Source organism: Desmodus rotundus, chromosome 3 (assembly GCF_022682495.2).
Source record: "Desmodus rotundus isolate HL8 chromosome 3, HLdesRot8A.1, whole genome shotgun sequence".
Taxonomy (NCBI): domain Eukaryota; kingdom Metazoa; phylum Chordata; class Mammalia; order Chiroptera; family Phyllostomidae; genus Desmodus; species Desmodus rotundus.
The window spans coordinates 25,323,127-25,342,692 of record NC_071389.1 but is presented as its reverse complement, the minus strand read 5'-3'; the positions used below and the strand labels follow the sequence as shown (position 1 = coordinate 25,342,692).

The 19,566-nt window shown below is 41.1% G+C and overlaps 1 protein-coding gene across 18 annotated transcripts in view; it reads right to left on the bottom strand.

Annotated features, from left to right (window-relative positions):
- MACF1 (microtubule actin crosslinking factor 1) overlaps positions 1 to 19,566 on the bottom strand; it is a 320,700-nt gene that overhangs the window by 177,545 nt on the left and 123,589 nt on the right. For 17 of the 18 annotated variants that reach the window (XM_045190859.2, XM_053920914.1, XM_045190876.2 and 14 more), the window contains exons 2-4: positions 18,485 to 18,546; positions 7,345 to 7,434; positions 3,449 to 3,526 (exon numbers count right to left, since the gene is read on the bottom strand). In XM_045190859.2, the coding sequence (XP_045046794.2) occupies positions 3,449 to 3,526; positions 7,345 to 7,434; positions 18,485 to 18,546 (230 nt within the window). Of the gene's footprint in view, positions 1 to 3,448; positions 3,527 to 5,538; positions 7,138 to 7,344; positions 7,435 to 18,484; positions 18,547 to 19,566 lie in introns of those variants that run through there. The other variant, XM_071220879.1, reaches the window with a different exon arrangement.

Sequence of the window (19,566 nt, the reverse complement as noted above, 5' to 3'; positions counted from 1 at the left end):
GGTTGTTTCTGGGAGCAATTATGCATAAAGCTCCTATATTCACGGACAGGCTTTTTGTGTGTGTGAGCGTATGTTTTCATTTCTCTAGGGTAAATTCCTAGGAGTGAGATTGCTGGGTCATATGGTATATGTTTAGCTTTATAAGAAGCTGCCAAACTATCTTCCAGTGTGACTATACCATTTTACGTTCCCAGCAGCAAAGCAACCTTGCAAGCACATGGTATTGTGAGTTGCTTTGTTATTAAGTTATCGCAGCCCTGGCTTTTTTCTCTTTTTAGGGTTGGGAGGGTTGCCTTTACTCTCTCACTAGTCTTTGGCCTGCTCCGGCCTCCATTTCCCCTCCATTTCCATCCACTTTGTCACAAATGTCCTCCCCCACCTGCTCATGACTCCCTCAGTACCTGCTTTACTCCTAAAATCTCACTCCAACAACACAATGTGCAGACACATAGGCTGTCCCCTGCTAGGGTGACCAACTGTCCCAGTGAGCTGGAAACTGAAGAGTTTCCTGGGACATGGGACTTCCAGTGCTAAAACCAACAGTGGCCCAGGAAAATCAGCCTACTTCCACCTCAACCCTTGTGAGCCTCTTCTGTCAAACCCTCCCGGAGCTCCCGTTCAATTGTGACAAACTGTACTTGAGCTGCCCTCCCCTTTACCTCTTCAGCTGAACTGGAATTTGTGTGTCTCTAGGGAACCCCAGTGACCTCAAATAGAAGCCTCACTTTTCCTTAAACTAACGGTGACCAGACCTATAGACTGAATGCTTGTGTCCCTCCAAAATGCTTATGTTAGTTAAATCTTAATACCCAATCTGATGGTATTGGAGGTGGGGCATTTTGGGGGTGATTAGGTTATAAGGATGGGGCTCTCAGGAATGAGATTAGTGCCCTTATATAAGAGACCCCAAGAGAGCTCCCATGCTGCTTCATTCATGTTAGGGCACAGCTAAAAGATAGCCATCTCCGCCCTGGCTGGTGTGGCTCAGTGGACTGAGAGCTGGCCTGCAAACCAAAGGTCACTGGTTTGATTCCCAGTCAGGACACCTGGCCTGGGTTGCAGGCCAGGTCCCCAGTAGGGGGCATGTGAGAGGCAACTACACATTTGATGTTTCTCTCCCTCTTTTTCTCCATCCCTTCCTCTCTCTCTAAAAACAAACAAACACACTCACTCTTTAAAAGAAAAAAAAAAGAGAGCCTCTCTGAACCAGGACCTCACCAGACACTGAATCTGCCTTGATCTTAGACTTTTCAGCATCCAGAACTGTGAGAAATAAATTTCTGTTGTTTATGAGTCACTCAGTCTGTGATACTTTTGTTAAAGCAGTCTGAATGACTAAGACTCCTGGGCAAATTCTTTCCCTTTTCTGTATCCCGGTCAGCCTGTGGGGGTGGGAGGAGCTGCCTGTCTATCTACCATCTTTCTCAGCAATTTTAGCACTCATCTCAACGACCCAAATGTCACCCTATCTGCACAATTCATCTGCCTTCTCCACTGGGGTGCCTTTTGTTTTCACTCTGCTTTGGACCCCTGCACAGCTATGACTTGCACTCCACCATTACGGAGAACTGTTCTCAAGTTCTCTCTGCCCTTCTCGGAGTCCACTGTTCTTGCCTGCCCACATTTTCCTTCTGCTGTAGTAGCCAAATCTACTCTTGGTCCTTATTTAAGACTTCTAGCCGGTCAATTCCTCTCCATTTACCTTGCTCATTAGCTCATTAGAGCCCCTCTGATTTCCACTAAGTCGACACAGATGTCTCAGTGCTGCTACCTCCAGTACCCTGCACACTTCAGCCTCCAGTCCCCCCACTACTTTCCGCTTAGCAGTTTATTTCAACAAATGGTTATTTGTATTCATTAATTTTTACTAACTTGGGTTACCTCAATAACTGTAATAACAAAATATAACACATCTTATTTATTGACTCCCATAGAATTGCAATATTTATTGTTTCAGCTTTAATTCTGTTATCTTCATATGGTTCTATGTTTTGGTTCTAATATGAACAGAAATTCACTTTTTAATCTTAGAATAAAATAAATTCAAATTCCCTAAAAATTTATATTGTTATTCTATTTGCAAAAATAGTTCAGCATCTTGAGTTCAACAAATGTGAAATGCTGATTGTGAATCATTTTTATGACAAGTAGTGAAGATAAAAATGTTAAGTGAGATCACGTTCCCTGTCCTCACAGGGCCTACAGTATATTAGAATAAACAGAGAAACAGTGACGTAAAAAGTACTGTATTAGAAGTGAACCGCTATGGGAGCACACTGAAAGAAAATTTCCCAAATTGATGAGAACTGCTGATAACAGTGAGAAAAAATGAACTAACTCCCAAAATAAGTATACCATTTAATGTTCCCTTGACCCCTGCCGTTACCTAGCAACTGCAGCTATCCCAAATCTTTTCCATACAGCTCTAAGCAGATGAACTCTCTGACACCCTCATCCATCTTCCTCTCCACCACAAACCATCTCTGTATCTTTATCCGTCCTTCCTTCCCTGTATCTCAGAAGAGAGGCATTTTTCTTTTCTTTCTCAAAAAGAACCACACAGTCTGTGCTCTGGATCTCATCCCTCAATCCCTTGACTTGGTTCCATCAATTAGGAAGCAACAGGAAGAAGGATGGCACATAGGAAATAGCATGAATAAAAGAAGGAGCATTAACCTACATGTCAGGAGACCTGGGTTAGAGCCCCAGCTCTGCTCTAACTTGTTCTGTGATTTGGAGCAGGTCATGTCACCTACCTACATCTCAGTGTCCTTAGCCATAGGTGAAGAAACTGGGCTACTAGATCTCTAAGGTATCTCTCTAGGTCTAACACTCTATGGCTCTTAATTCTCCTCATTCTCATTCTTTTTCTCTTCACTGTCTTCTCCTCCTGTATCCAAAAATGCATTGCTACCTTCCTTCCTCATGCAGAGAGTAATAAACCTATTTTTCCCTTCCTATATCCAGGTCCGGTATACTCTAAACACTTTTCTGCTCTACTAAAACTGTTCTCTAAGTCACCAATGCTTAGTGGCTAAGACCTTTCCCTCACACCTGAAGTGACATCACCCTCTCATTTGATTTTCATGACAATGTGGCACTCTGGTTTTCCCTTGCCCTGGGTGCCACCTCTTCCATCTTCTTTGCTGGTTTACCTTCCACCTTCCTTTTGACTTCCATTTAAGGTGGTTCCACACAACTTAATCTTTAGCATCTAACTCCTCTCTATCAACACTCTCCCTCCCAGGAAGGCCACAAGCTCTAGATAAGACCTACCAAATGATTTGTCCAACCATAATACAATGGCTCACTAGCAAGTAAGACTCAGAATGGGGTCAGTCAGATTTATCAATTACTGAGGGCTTACTAGAGGCACTGAGCACTTCCCTAAACAGGAACCAATGGCAACACTGCCTGGCTGAATGGGGAACCCATGGGATACTCTTACCTTTCGCCGCTTGAGGAAGTCCAGGGCAATCTGCACATTCTGCAGCCTATGAAATCGCATCCTGCCCTTCTCCCGGGGCTGCAAACAAAAAAAGGGGGTATTAGGTTTAGCTACACCAACTACCCATGCAGACTACTTTCCACTTTCATTTCAAAGACTAAAAGACCACAAAGAATTCCTCATGGGAGAAGCGAGGCGTAGGAGCGTTGGTAAAGCACCCTTCAGTGGCAGCGCCTGGCTGTGTCACCATGCTCTATTAGGCTTCCCAAAGGCCTAGATTACCCCTGTAATTCCCATGAACACACAGCACCTTTTGACTGCTAATGCTGCACCAGTGCCACAGCTTCTCCACCCGTTCTCCTGCAGTCCTACCTGGCAGAACCTGATTATAGATGTGAGATTAATGGGGATGAGGGCTCAATGGCCCCTGAAATGAAAGTTAAATGCTATTGTCAAGAAGTTGTGGAAAGTCCTAACTGCGTATTGCACAGTAATGGACAGAGCCAACCTTATTGCAAACCTGGCAAAAGAAGCCAGAGGCAGCTAATTTAGACTATGGGATGAGGAGTTACATATGCTCAATAAACAAGTTTTAAAAAATCCAAAATGAGACTCAAAAATCAGGAAGAAACCTATCTTCCAGGATGGGTGTCCATGCAGGAAAGCCACCTTTACTCCCGTATGAAATGCCCAGAGCTAACAAAACCTTGATAATGTAGGGGTGTTCAACATGATAACCCCAAAAAAGGTATTTTCTGCCAGTCACGTAATGCTGGACGTCACACAAGACACAGAAGAGGAGCCTATCTCCAGCTGGTGCCTCTGGTGCCCCATCCATAGCTCAACGACTATCCATACAAAAAAAAAGTTCACTAAGTCTGTTTGCCCAGCAAGTACATGCAGGGATGGCTGTCTACTCCTGGAACGGTTTCTCCTACTCACTTTCCAATGTTGCTTTTATTTTCCTAAAAACTGGGACTAAAACATCATTCTTACTAGATATACCCAGTTCATTTGTAAATGTCAAAATGGTACTAATTAAAGGCTGATAAAATACAAAGTAGCCCTGTTGTGGGCACCTGCAAAGGAAATCTGCCCTCAAGTTGAAATGAGCAAAAAGTAACCCAACGGGTGGAAAGATAAGGTGGAGGCATTTCTCTGGGTGACCGCCAACACTTCTAAGCAACGCTCCCAAACTAGGATAATCTACAAGGACGTTGAGGCCTCTCTGGGCAACTTTTTAAGTCAGAGGTTCAGGAAAAAACCTTTTTAGCAAGAATTTCTTCTCAGTCATTTCAGCTAAATTATAAATATGGCTTAAAGAATGACAAGCCTGTGAAACTGAATATTCTAAGGCAATGGGAAGGGAGATCAATGAAGTAAAAATGTGACTTTAAGAGGACAGGGAATGGGGAATATTGCCTAATCCCTGTTTCTGGAGAAAGATCATGGGCTATAATTTAGGGCCTGCAAGCAGGAAATGCCCCTTCTACACACCCTAAAATTTACACGTATATACTCCCCACCAAAAATAAGTAATCTTAAGGGCATGCAAGTTAAATCTCTGTCCTCTACAGCAACTAGAGACACCACCGACCAAGGCAGAGGATCTCCATGCAGTGAGTGGTTTGCAAACAACAGGCTATTTTGAAAACAAACAGCGTGGCGTGTAGTGAGAACCTAGAGGCCAGAGAGGTGGAGAGAGAATACCTACCAGTTAGTCTGGATGAGCAATTAACTGTCATGCTATCAGTTAAATTTTCCACAAGTCTGCAATCTGGACTCAGGCAACACAGCAAGGCCATAAGAAAGTTATGGGTCTCCAGGTCTCAAAAGGACTTGACACCTCCAAACACCGTTATTCTTTCTGTGCCATCCATTCTCAAGCCAAATAATTCCCACTTCAGGATCATCTACCAGTGGCCAAGGGTGCAATTAGTTTTAACTACTTTCTTTGGGACCCAAAGTCCCAGGTGGATAGGGAAGAAGGCAATTGGTACTGAGCTACTGGAGACGTGGAAAACCTCAGACTCTCTGGTGGTCATGCAGTGCCTGCCAGCTGGGAAGCTGGCATTGCCAAGAAGACCTACTACATCATCATCATCTTCCTCCTCCTGCTCCTCGCTGTTTGTATGGCGCCAGGAGGGCATGCTCACCAGACGGAGGGTCTTCAGCCCTGCTGGCTCCTTTGGCCACCAACCAAGGCAAAGACACAACAGAGTAACAGGAAATGCACAACACAAAAATGAAAAGGAAATAAATGCAACATTAAACAAACAAAAAAAGATGAAAATACCCTCCCACATCCAAAAAGATGCAAAGACCAGAACAGATGGTTTTATGGAAAACGTCTTATGTTGAAACACATCTTCAATTCTCCACGGCCACCCACCCTCTCTGCTTTTGTGAATCAATAACAGGAGAAAGAGATAATGTGAATAACCATGAAAGAGATATTTGATTGTTTTCAGTGAAAATGATATCTTATGAGTATCTCCATGAACACCTGTGGGTTTTCAAAGGTTAGGAAAAGAAATTAGATTGGAGTGGTGTTAACCTGTTTCGTAAGCAATGTCACCAAAAATGTCACTTTCCAACATAAAATCACAACGAGTTTATCAAATATACCAGGCAAGTTGCACAAAATATAACTTGGTGAGCACTGAAGAGTAAAGTCCAGAACAGTGAAGGTGAAATTCTGAATTTACGAGATTTATAAATGAGGGCCAGAGAAAAAACTAGAATTCACCCTGTGCTGGTTGTGCCAATAATAGCATCTGTCAATTTTAGGCCATTAAAAATTATAAAATTAATTCTACTGCAAGGCAAAAAAGATGTGAAACCAGAACAAAGGGACTAAGAGAAGCCAAACCCAATCCTAGAAGAAGCTGAGTATTATTACTTAGGGAATAAAATTTAATGTGCCAAATTCTGTTCCTGAAACAGGAGAAACAGTAAGAACCACCAACGGCAGTGAGTGGGCTGAGCTTCTCAGACTATTCCAGCTATGCACCTCTCTTCAGTTCTCTTTCCTCGCAGATGTTTCCAGAACTCAACCCTAGACTTTCCTAAATGAAAATTATGTTGTTGATGATGCTAGAGATGGAATAGAAGCTGCACAAGATCATCTGCTTCCATTAGGTTCAAATATATGAAACAACGGGCCTGCCAAGTGAGGCGGTTTTGATCCTGCGAACAGAGCAAGCACAAAAGCTATTATCTGACAAGCCAAGAGGCTCACACAGTATTTCCCCCTGATATGTAGGTGTTTCCCACCAACACTGTGCAATACAGTTTGGGAGGAGGCAGGCACAGTTACTTGTATGAGGGGCCCAAATGTACTTCAGCATTTCTCCAAATCTATGAGTCTCCATAAATCACAGAAGGGAAGAAATGAGGTGAATTGGAAAAAAATAACTCTAAACACCTGGGCTTTTAAATGTAAATGCTGAACACAGAAAATTAAATAATTCACAATAAATGGGAAAATAGGAAAAAGTCTATATAGACTAGAAATAAAACTCTATAAAGAAAAATACACCTTATTCAAAACTTTAAATGTGAATCTACTAATCCTAAAATACTATCGTATCTATAAATGGATAAAAAATAAGGAGAAAGCATGCAGTTATGAAAGGAATGTAACTGATACCAAATCTATCAAGAAATGAGTATATGTGACACATCAATCTGAATCAGGATAAAATCACATCATTTGTAAACTGTAAGTCTGAGTTAGAAATAAAGTCCACCAATAATAATCTCTTCTACTTCTTCCTCCCAAGTAACGGAGCAAGCAGTGATGGCCACTGCCCCACCACTCAGCAAGATGAACCGATACATCATTCATGGGCCACACCCGCGAGGTCACTCATTAGGAGGAGAGAGCAGCTCACCAGTTTGATGCCCGAGAGGACCTCCAGCAGAGAGATCAGGTTATGGCCATCCCGCAGATCTTCATAAAGATCATTGATGTGCTTGCGGACCTGTGCACGGGAGTAAATCAGACTGCTTGTTATTTAATCTTGAATTATTTCATTACCTACACAAGAGTCTCTATAAACACAAATTTAAAAATTTGAAACTGTAAACAATAATAAAATTCAGGAATTTTCAGGTTGGAGTACAACACATGAACACTTGTGTGTGTGTGTGTGTGTGTGTGTGTGTGTGTGTGTGTGTGTGTGTGTGTGTGTTTAATTGAAGCCAGATTTATTACACACTCTAGCCAACCCCGAACAATAATATTCTAGAAAGTTTGGACAATGAGATGCGGGGGGTGGGGCGGTGTCTTAATCATCCTGAAACACCTCAGGAATTATTATGGACCAAAACATGATACGATGACCAATGACGGACAGGTGAGTCCAGCCAGAGGGAGAAAAGCCTTCCAGAGAGTGCTACAAAGGAAACTAAAATGCGAGGTACCCAGAGTTTCATAGGGTGTGTATCTAATTTAACCCCTCTCTCACTAAATACTTCTAATAGTGAATTTGAGAATTATTTTCCTTTTGGGAAAAACAGTTCCAATTTTCTAACAGAAACAACAGGAAAACAAATCTCACTTTGGAAAAATATATGGTTAAAGTCAAATACTGTGCAAAATGCTTTACATGTTATCTTATCCATCCATCTAACCCTCACATCTACAGGGTGGGTTTTATTATTACTATTTTCCATGTGAGACAATGAGATACAGAGGTTAATACATTGCCCGATGTTACAAGTGAAAAAGCTGGTCTCAGTTTGGCCTTTTTAATTTTAGTCTTTGTCATTAACTACTATACTTTCTAATCAATCATTATCTCCTTTTATGTACTAAATCCAAATGACTGTCCTGTGAGGTTTATGACCCATATTCTATAGGAGAAACTGAGGCTCTGAAATCTTAAGGTCATATAGCTTTGTAAGTGGCAGCTGGTCTGACTCATTCCAAGTCTAGCGATAACTTCATTGAGTGACGCTCACAACACAGAATCAGAAGATTGGCAGAAATTCAAAGAAGATTCATTTGCAACATAAATCATTTTCCAGACTATATAAGGAGATATGATGATAGAAGCGCAGGTCAGACTGATGCTGCTGCTGGCTTTGAAGCGTAAAGGAGGCCATGAGCCAAGGAGCAGGCGGCCTCTAGGAGCTGGAAAAGGCAAGAAAGAGACAGATTCTTTCCCGAGCATCCAGAAAGAACACAGCTCTCCTCACACCTTGATTTTAACCCCATTAAGAGCTATTTGGGTTTTTTTAAATTTTATCTTTATTGTATTTTTTTCCATTACCATTTAGTCCTCTTATGCCCCTCTCCCCCCAGCAATCACTATACTGTTGTCCGTATCCATGAGTCCTTTTCCCTTTTTGCTCAATCCCTCCATCCCCAACGCCCCCACTAGCCGTCATCTGCTCTCCATCTACGAGTCTGTCTCTGTTTTGCTTGTTGGTTCAGTTTGTTCATTAGATTCCATATATAAGACCTCTCTTGAACTTCTGCCCTCCAGAACTTTAAGATAATACCTTTGTGTTGTTTAAAGCCATTAAAACAATAATAGTAGTAATAATAATAATTTATTATTATTATTTCCTAGAGAATAGTAAAACGGGCTAGTTGCAGAAGCACTACTAAATTTCTAGTCACCAGAATTTTTCAAGTAGAGATTGGGTTATTGAGATTTCTACATTTGTGTGGAAAACTGAACTATATAGTCCTTTCCAATTGTAAAATATCAAGCACTAAAAATAGAAAGGGAATCAGAAAAGATAAAGACTGGAATATCTGGGAAGACTTCCTGAAAGAGAAAGGAGTTGAAAAACTACAAAATGTTTTCATATAAAAATAGAAGATGGGAAAATCACGTAAGACAAGGTATAGAGGTGGAAGTACGCGTGTTTATGTGTGTGTGTGTGACAGAATAAGGTAACAGGTAGATTACCCAGTTGAAGAAAATGGCTCATGCTGAATTACATAATAGCTTTCAAACACTCAAAGAACATTTCTTCAATTTTTGTGCTATTTACAATATACTCACTATAGATACGACACACTTTTTGGTTTAATCTGCAACATTCACATTCTTTTCTATCACTTGAAGTCTAGACAATGAACAATGCACCCAGCTGGGACTTGAAGCATTCATTGATTTTCAGGGTGTAAATATGCCCACCATGACCAATTTCATGCTCCCAATATAACACCGCCAAATGCAATGTTGGGAAGAAAAGTACAAGTAGTACACCATTATACAGTGTTTTCATCATAGAGACACAATAGACATAATTAACATCTCAAGAGCACAGATAATAACAACATTTAGTAAAATAATCATGAAGTGGTGAGTTTTGAGTATATACTATCTTTATTTTAAATAGAATATATTTAACTGTAAGTTTATATATTTAATTTTTAATAATCATTATGCTTAGCAATGAGCTCACAAAATTACCAAAACTTTAATATTTGGCTCTTATTAGCCCATGTGAGCTGGCCCCAGCACACCAGTGGCTCCGAGGTTTCGAGGCCCTCCCTGAAACGGGTCCCAGGTCTCAAACTTCGCAGCTGGGACAGCCACAGTGCACCACTAACAGAAATAAGCAGTCATGAGGGTTGGAAAGCGAATGGATCTGACTAACTCAATTTAAAATATGCTGAATTTAAAACAGCAACAAAGGAGCTACAAATGGGATGTTCTTGAAGCAGCTGGAAATAACAGAATTCAATTTGGGTCAGCTGAGAACTTAAGTTAGAAGTCATATGCATAGAGGTGCTAGCTAGAGACATGGGAAATTGTGGCTTTCTGGGCTAGGGGGCAAGAAAGAAGAGCAGAGTGCTAAGGACTGAGCCTGGGGGAATAGCCAAAATTAGAAGGCAGAGATGGAAAAACAATCAATAAGGGGGGTCGGGGCGGAGGGAAGGGGGAGAGAACAGTAAGAGAGGTAGACAAAAAAACCAAGAAAGTACATTCAAGGAAGGGGTGATCACCTGTATCTAATGCTATGGGACAAGGAGGATGAGAACCAAAAAAAATTTTTTTTTCTTTTTAAATTCTCCTACAAATAAGAGTGTTTTGTGATGAAAAATTTTCTAAAAAGTGGTGGAATGGAAATTAGATTATAAATGGTAGTTAAAAATAAATCAGAAAATATTAAATATTGGTATTTAAGAAGAGACAATAACGAGGAATTTATTTTTGATAGATAACACCTGAACATAAAGTATAAAAATCAGAAATAGGCATTGGATAATTATTTAAGTTAATCATAGTAGGACTGAGGACCAAGTGAGATAACGCTATCAATAGGATACTAAATACCAGAGTGTATTTACCCTGGCCAGGTGGTTTAGCTGGTTAGAGAATCATCCCTATACACCAAGGTTGCAAGTTCAATTCCTGGTCAGAACACGTACAAGAATCAGCCAATGAGTGCATAAATAAGTGGGACAAATCAGTGTCTCTTTCCCTCTCAAATCAATAATATATATCATAGGTTACTGAAAAGAAAAAGGAGGCACTTTGAAATATAAAGTTAGTTTCATCAAGGCCCCAAAATTCCAGTTATGTTTTACATCTGTGAATAGCAAAATCCAGCCACCTTCTAACAAACTTAGAAAAAAACTAGCTTGTTGTATCTCTCTGTCTTCCCCAGATAATACTAACAAAGTAATACTAAAACCAACTAAAAGAAATATACTCAATAATACAAAATAATTTAGTAATTTTAAATTAATAATTTAAAAATTATTTTAATTACAAAATAATACTAAAACCAACAGAAAGAGATATAGACAGAGGTAATAGGAAAGGAGAATATAGTAAGCTTTTTTTCCCCTGGAGAATATTTAAGAACAGAGAACAATAGTCTGTTTCTAAAGCACATTGATCACAGCTCTGCCTAGAGAAGGATAAAGAACTAGCTAACATTTACTAGTGCTTCTATGTCAGAATTTTTCAAATGCAGAGATAGGATTTGGCGGCTCAATTAACATCCCAAGATCACACAGCTAGTAAATGGCCAGGCCAATCAAATCAAAGCCTGCCCCATTCTAAATCTTTACCACTTCTGCAAGTACTAGGTTGACTCTAATGTTTTCCTCAAATGTCTACTTTAAGATTTTACATATTTATTTTTAGACAGAGGGAAGGGGAGGGAGAAAGAGAGGGAGAGAAACATTGATGCGCAAGAGAAACACCCATCAGTTGCCTCCCACATGCCCCTACCAGGGACCTGGCCTGCAACCCAGGCATGTGCCCCAACTGGGAATCAAACTGGCGACCTCTCTGCAGGACAACACCCAACCCACTGAGCCACACTGGTCAGGGCTCCACAAATGTCTTAAGAAAAAGTCCAGTTAACTAGGTAAGCGTGAGAAGTTTTAGAGGTAGCCATGTGAAGCCAAGAGTGCTCAGAAAGCATCAATATGTATGTTTCCAACAAATAATCATGCTAGTCTGTCAACAAATAAGATGAGTGGAAAACCTCAGCTATGCAGGTCCTTGACTGTACTCCCTGTGAAAATTGCTGTCAAAATTAGTGAATGCCTCTAAAAAACATAAGCAAATGGCTAACAAACTCTTGAAAAAATGCTCAATATCATTAAACTTAGATGATCGATATCATTAGCCATAATGAAAATGTAAATCAAAACTACAGTAAAATACCACTTCACGGTCACTAGGATGGCTACAATTTTTTTAAAAGATAAGTGTCTGATGGAGATGTAGAGAAACTGGAACCCTCGTACACTGCTGGTGGAAATGTAAAACGGTGCAGCTGTTTTAGAAAACAGCCTGACAGTTCCTCAAGGCTAAATGCAAGTTACCATATGATTCAGTAATTCCACTGCCAGGTATATAGCCAAGAGAACTGAAAAGATGTCCAGAAAAAACTCCTGTACATGAATGAATATTCATGTATATGGCCAAAAAAGTAAAACTAACCAAAATATCTATCAATTGATTGATGGGTAACCACAATGTGGGACATCCGTACAATGGAATATTCCTCAGTAGTACGTACTTACACATGCCATAACATGCACCAACCTTGAAAACATGCTAAGTAAAAGACGCAGTAAAGCAAAGGAACAGGCCACATACTGTATAATCCCATTTATATGAGATCCTAGAATAGGCAAACCTACAGAGACCGAGAGTAGATTAGTGGCCGTCTGGGACTGCTGGGACTGGAGGAAGACGTGGGGGGTTAGTGGTGATGACTGAAGGGTACAAAGGGCACAGGATTTATTTTTACGGTGATGAAGATGTTCTAAAATTGAGTGTTATGATGATTCCACAACTCTGATAACACACTAAAATCTGCTGAATTACACACTTTAAATGGGTAAATTGTATGATATGTGAATTAAATCTCAAAAAGCTATTTTGAAAAATTACTGAATGACTACATTTTGAGAGACCAAGCCTATCCTAGCCCAGGTCAACCCCCCCGACCCCCCAGGCATTAATAAGCCAAGGACGGCTCTGCTCTCCAATTTTTAAAAGATTGGCTTGAAGTTATGTAAGATAACAGCTTCCCCTAATTTCTGAGTGGCCTTTTTAGCAAAGGAAATAAATTGCACTTAAGTGCTTGGAATCAGAATCTGAGCCCAAAGGGACTTTAAAGATTACTTAACTCTAATACTCTCAGTTTACAGATGGGAAAGTGTTGCCTAGAGAAGTTAAATAAATCGTGTAATACATTTAGCTGGGAAGTGTCAGAGCACTGTCTCCTGACTCCAAGTTCAGTGCTCTTTCCCTTCACAAGGTTTCCACGATGATTGAAGGGTAGAAATGACATATTAGCAACATTATTAAATTATAAAAGGATTCCCCCCCAAAGGAACCAAGGATTACCATGTAGTATTCTTTGATACCTGAAGAAAACCTGACCCAGAAAAGCTTTCCTCAACACTTTGTTAAAACACAGGCAGCTCAATTTTCTTGATCCAAACTATGTTGAAGAGCAAAAAAATTAAATTAATATAAAATAAAACAAAACAAAGTAAAATAAAATCGGTCAGAGGTGACAGTTTTAAATAGTATGTTATTTACTCTCATCTACACTTATGAAAAGATATGGCAAAAGGGAAAGCGAGCCTGGTAACTTCGAATGGATTTCTGAATTTATAGATTTCTGAACTACAAGAGGGAAATTCCATATTGATTCAGTGGCCAAATTTATCCTCCAGGAAACGCCTAATGTAAACAAAAAGAAAAAAACCCACACAATTATAGTTGGCCTATGCTTTTCACTCAGGAAAGAACTGTGCTCAAATGCAGGAAATAAGAGGGAAGGCTGGAATCCCTGCTGGAGTAAGTAGAGTAAGAAAGAGAAACAAAGTATAAAGCTCTTTGTACATAAGAATTCTTTCCTCTCTCTCTGTGTTAAGAATCCCTTAAATTTTGAGAAATCTAACTGTGGTCCCAGCCAAGTCTAATCAACAAGGGTCCTCTGGGGATAACTCTGAAAATCCACAACAGGTGGCTTTCCTGAGTAGGGGCAGGGAGTAGAGAATCCAAGCCCAAACGTAGGCCTAAAACTTTTAGTGAGGGCTGAGATGCACTTAGAGTGAAATCACGATCTGAAAACTCAGGGCCAGGTAGAGACAGCCACAAACCACCACCGCATGTCACACTTGAGCAACGAAAGCAACATTCCTCTCCTAGTGTCTAACCAACACTACTTGGTCAATCTCTGCAGTTAAACTCCACTGCTAGCTTCCTCTCACCTTTCCCACAGACACACATAAGCCAAGAGGTGCGAACGTACATGCAGTGTGCAGGGAGCAGTGAGGTTTTCTCACGTGGCTACAGCGGAGGCTGCACAGGAGGGAGTGCCTGGAATCAGAGCTGTCTACTATCCTGTGTTCACTTAGCCGCAGACAGAGACAAACTGAGAACAAGAGTAAAATGTGGAGTTTAAAACTTTTGCTGGCTTATCTGGAATTCTTAACTAAAACTCCAGGAAGGCCAATGGCTTCTGGATTGCAATACGTGAATGAAAGTCAAACAAACTATTCCATCTGCTAGATTAAATATTGGCCTTTCTCTGAAGTCAATAGGAACGGACCACAGAAAGCATTTCTCCTCCTTAGGAGCTCATGCTCTCACTTCTTTCTCATCCTCTCACCCTTCCCTGAAGTTCTCTTCGAGGGGATAGACTTTATCAGCTACCAGGACCTAGATACATGGCAAGGGTAATTCAAATAAAATCTAAACTCTAGGTTTCTCTTTTTGATGGTTCTGGTGTATAAGCAGAACTCTTAGGTTTATAGGCTCATATTCTAAGTTAGATTATTTCTATATTTCAGATGTTTGCATCCTTAACAAATCCCTTTTAACACTGGACTGTGTTCTCAAATATGTTCTCAAATATAAAGAGGAAATGAATGTGCTTATTCCAGAACAAAAGGATATCTGGGAATCCAAAAGATCTTAGGGCAACTAAATCTAGAACTTGAGAACTTGAGACTTGGTTGTTTTGGTCTTATAGCGAGCGGTCCGCTTGCCAATAGCAACATTAACCTGGGTATACTTGGGGAGCAAAGCAAAGAAGGCTTGAGTTATTAAAAAAAATCTTGATCCCTAAAGCTCGGCCCAAAGTTCAAGGAGTTCCAGCATGAACGCAATGACTCTGATTAGCAGTGAATCTCTCTCTGAAATATCCTAACATGAGAGAAATTGCCCCTGGAACTGTAAGAGTGAAAGTCTGAGAAGAGATGACAGATAGCCAGGGACCTAAGAAAAGCTCTGGCTGGTCTCCAAGTTCTAACAATGCAGTGATGTGTTCGTCTAGTTTCTCTCCCTGGGCCCCCTGTCATCACACGGCCCCAGGGAGAGGAGAGTTCCAACAGGCAACATCAGCTACAAACGAATGGCAGGCACACAGAGCATTTGTGCTCAACTACAAAGTTTAGGAGGACACGCTTGAGGCGGGATAAATTCAGTTCTTCCAATTGTTAAAGAGGAGGAGTAAGTGCAGGGCAAGTTGAGAGCATATTCAGTAGAAAGAATAAATAATTTTGAAAGGAAGACTCATGAACGATCTTTAGCTCCATTGCCACCAGCTGCATGATTTTGGGAGGTCACTCCATCTTCTATTTAACAATTCTCATTGTCCTTAAATTTAAAAGAAGAAAATACTTTTACCTCCTTCAGGGTTATTATAAGGATCAAGTCAGATAAGAAAGTGCTTCGTAAGCTATAAAGCATTATCAAAATATTATTTACTCAAGGCAACAAGTACTTATTGGGTGCTTCTTGAGTCCCTGCTACAGTGCTTGGTAGAGAAAGTAGTACGATACAGTCTAGCGTTCAATGAGGAGACCAATGTTTGAACCTACAAGACGTCTCTTCAAAGTGGTATGGAATAGAGATGAAGTTGCAATTAATTTAGTCCAAGAGATAGAGGCCAGAGTCTCAGGTAGGTGATAATGAACCTGAGCCTTAGAGGGTAAGTGGGTGATGGCAGAGGAGGCTGGGAAGTGCATTCTAAGGCGAAATAAATGAATAAGCAAAGAGGTGTGAAAGTACAGGGTTTAGGGAGCAGTGTGTTGTTTCGTGTGGCCACAGCACAGGCTACACAGGGGAGGGCACCTAGAAATGATGCTGGACAGACTGGAACCAGGGTGTGAAGGGCTCTGCATCATGACAGAGTTACATATCATCCGTCACGAGGCACCTGTACAAACACTGAAAGAATTAGAGAAGAACATTGGGTTCTTTCCTCCTCTTCCTTCTTTGTGCTCACACTGGAAAAACAAGACGCAGTATCTGCCTTCGAGTTATGGTCCAGCAGAAAAAGGAATGCTACAGGTGCTACAAGAGAAGAACACAAGGAGTCAGGGAAGGGCACAGAAGGTAGTCAGTCCCACATGGTGGAGGCAAGAAAATATTTGTAAAGGAGCTATCAGGTTGGTTTTATCCAGGCAGAGCAGAGTTGGGGAAGGTGTGCCACACAGAGGAAGCAGCATAAGAAAGATACAGAGTCATAAAATAGTGTGGCACACAGTTTGGCAAGAGCTTAAGTATGACAGATGTATGATGCTATGAACCTGGGAAAGGAGGCAGAAGCCAGTGCCAGCACCGCAAAGGCCAAGTTCTAAAATTTCAGTTCTGCCTCTTTCTAATGGTGTGACCTTAAACAGGGGGCTTAACCTCTCTAGACCTTGCTGTCTTCACTGATAAAATGAGAATATTAAAAGAATCTGCAGTGCAGGGTTGCTAAAGAATTGAAACTAATATAAAATAATATTGAATGACAACTGTAATTGAAAAAAAATTTTAAAGGTCAGTGAAGGATTAATGTAAAGGACTTAGTACAGAATGTCTGATTTGTAGCAAACACTCAATAAACCACTACTACTATTATCACCAGCATTACGTATTACAGAAAACTTTAGTAGGAAACTATTATAGTGGTCAAGGCCAATGATGAAGAGGCCCTGGACTAGAGCAGAGGTTAAGAGGGATGAGGGAGAGAAGTCAGATGCAACACTTTCTGAGTTGGAAGAGATTATAGTATGATTCGAGGTTCCAAACTCGGACAGCTAGGTACATGAGTAAAAATATTTAGCAATCCGGGATATGTTGAATAGAGGATATATGTGGGTAACATCCAGGTGAATGTGTCTAGCACACCGTGAGATATGCGGGTCCTTGGCTTAGGAAAGAATTCAGGAAAAGGCTCTATGATCACCTTGTTATCCACATCTTATAGTTGGAAAATCACTATCACCTGCAGTGCCCATTAAACAAGTGGCCCTAAGGAGCGATGTCTGATTTATGTTACCACCTCTCACCTGACCCATGGAGGAATAGAAAACCCCAGCCAATCAGGATGTTTCTGTATGTGTCTTTAGAATCATGTAGTTGCAGGGGGTTGCATCACCATTTGAGGGACAGCTTACACACAAGCAATGGGAGAAATGTGAAGAAATGAATGTAGGAGACATACAGAAAAAAATTAAAATGAGGGATTACAAGGTCTCATGAAGAGAGAGGGTAGCTGCCCAATAAATTCTCATAAAGCCCAGATGCATCTGTACATCAGGTCCCATGAGATCCCCCTGTACCCTTTTCTACTAGTACTTCCTTGCATTCCGTGCAACCAGACCAAAGCAGAACACAGAGGACAAAAGAAGGAAATGGCCGAGGTTAGGACCCTGGGGAACACTGACATGGAGGAGTCAGACAGAGAGAAAAGCCAGTGAAAGAGGCAGGAAAAAGGCATTAGAGTAAAGGGAAGAGGTAATTCAAGTAAAAGCAGTGTCCTAGAAGCCACTGTGAGAGAAGGCTTTAAGGAGTAGCAAGTTAGTCGACAGTATCAAATGCTACAGAGAAATTAAATAAGAGAAAGGTAAAATGAGGCTACTGGATGTAGGAATTATGAGGTCACTGGTGACCTTCCCGAGAGCAGTAATGATTATCACTCAAACACTCTTTTTGCAAATCCTGACTGCCACGTTCATCATACTGTTTATCCCCAGGTGGGTCCTTAACATGTCTCAGCCTTGGTCTCTTCTCTGCTTCAAAATAATTACTAAAATCTGCCCCCAACCCGAGCCATTCTAGAAGTGTTCTGTATTTTAAACCGCATAGTGGTTTCATTCATACACACACACACATGAGAAAAATTCTTAAACTGAACATTTAAGATTTGTGCAGAAAGAGAGAGAGAGAGAGAACACAATATCCCCTCTGCTCCATCCTTAACATAGTAATCAGACTTAAAAATAAAAATTTTTAAAGGGGCTTATAAAGTAATTTGAAAAGTGTCCTTTGAATCCCAGGAATCACAACCACAGTATCCTCAACCTCAGCCTTCTGAGGTAATGGCATGTATTACCGTCCTCACCAACAAAAGTGATCAGTAAACGTTTTCATACTGTTATGACTATGTTCATTATTTAAAAAAATAAAGCTCTCATGTATCTCCAACAGCTGAGCACAAGGCTAGCAGTCTGAGCTATCTGAGAGAAGGGCCCGCAGATCCCGATTAAAAGCAGCCAGTGGTGCCAGGGCAGTGTCTGTGAAGGAGTCCTACCTTCATCAGGTGCTTGTTGACCCACTTGGTGAACGTTTTCTTCTGAACTCGGTCCCGTTCATCTGGAAGAGAAACACAGAAGGCTCTGATTCAGCACTCCGTGGACAACAAACTCCCACACCCCAGTTTCTCCAGGACATTTCCACACAACTACAAGACGGTGTCCTGTTGTTGGGAAGGTTTGGCCTGTCTGAACTTTCTCTTCTGTCCTGACCACGTTACTTTATACGAGGGGGGACCCAAAACAACCAGGAATTATCTTCTGGAGGGCAGGCCCCTTGTAGTATAGGCTTCCTCCTCCAGGTGAGTGTTCTAGGAACCCATCTGTATCAGTGGACCAGCTGGCATTGTTGTGAGAGGCTGCATTTGGCTTCAGTGAATTTTTTTGGAAAACTCTTTCAACGTATTTGCCTATTTTGTGATGGGTGATTTACGAGCCACCCACACCACACTGAGTGTTCAGCAGTTTTTCACCAAAACCAGCATGACCCCCTGTTCACCTGATCTCAACTGGAGTGAGGTTTTTTTTGTTTCCTCCGATAAAAAAAGTCCTCAAAGGGAAACGTTTTGCCAATGTGGAGTAGGTGAAACAAAAAATGGCAGTAGCACTAAAAGGCATCAAAATCAACTAGCTCAAAAACTATTTTGAGCAGTGGGAAAAATGACTCGATAGGTGTACTGCATCAAATGGAGAGTACTTTGAACATGAGTGAAGTTTAAACATGTAAGAATAAATACACAATTTTTTATAAATAAGTTCCGTTCTTTGAGGGTGGGGTCCCCCTTCATAGACTAAACAGAATCACGTGCCTCAAAAAGCATGTCATGGCAAAATCACCTTAGCATCATAATTCCCCGGTGAGCAGAGTGATTCCCTGCTTCCCCTACAGCAAGCTCCACAAAGCCAAAGCTGTGAATACGACCAACAGAAAGAGTGAAGTGGCCTGGGCATTTGGGACACACACTGCAGTGGTTAAATCTCACTCTTCGTACAAGGTTCTCCCTACTCAATGCCCCACCTCCTCTGTCTTCTCCAATCCCTTCATTCCAGTTTCCTCACCAGCCACTACCAAGCAGCCAAA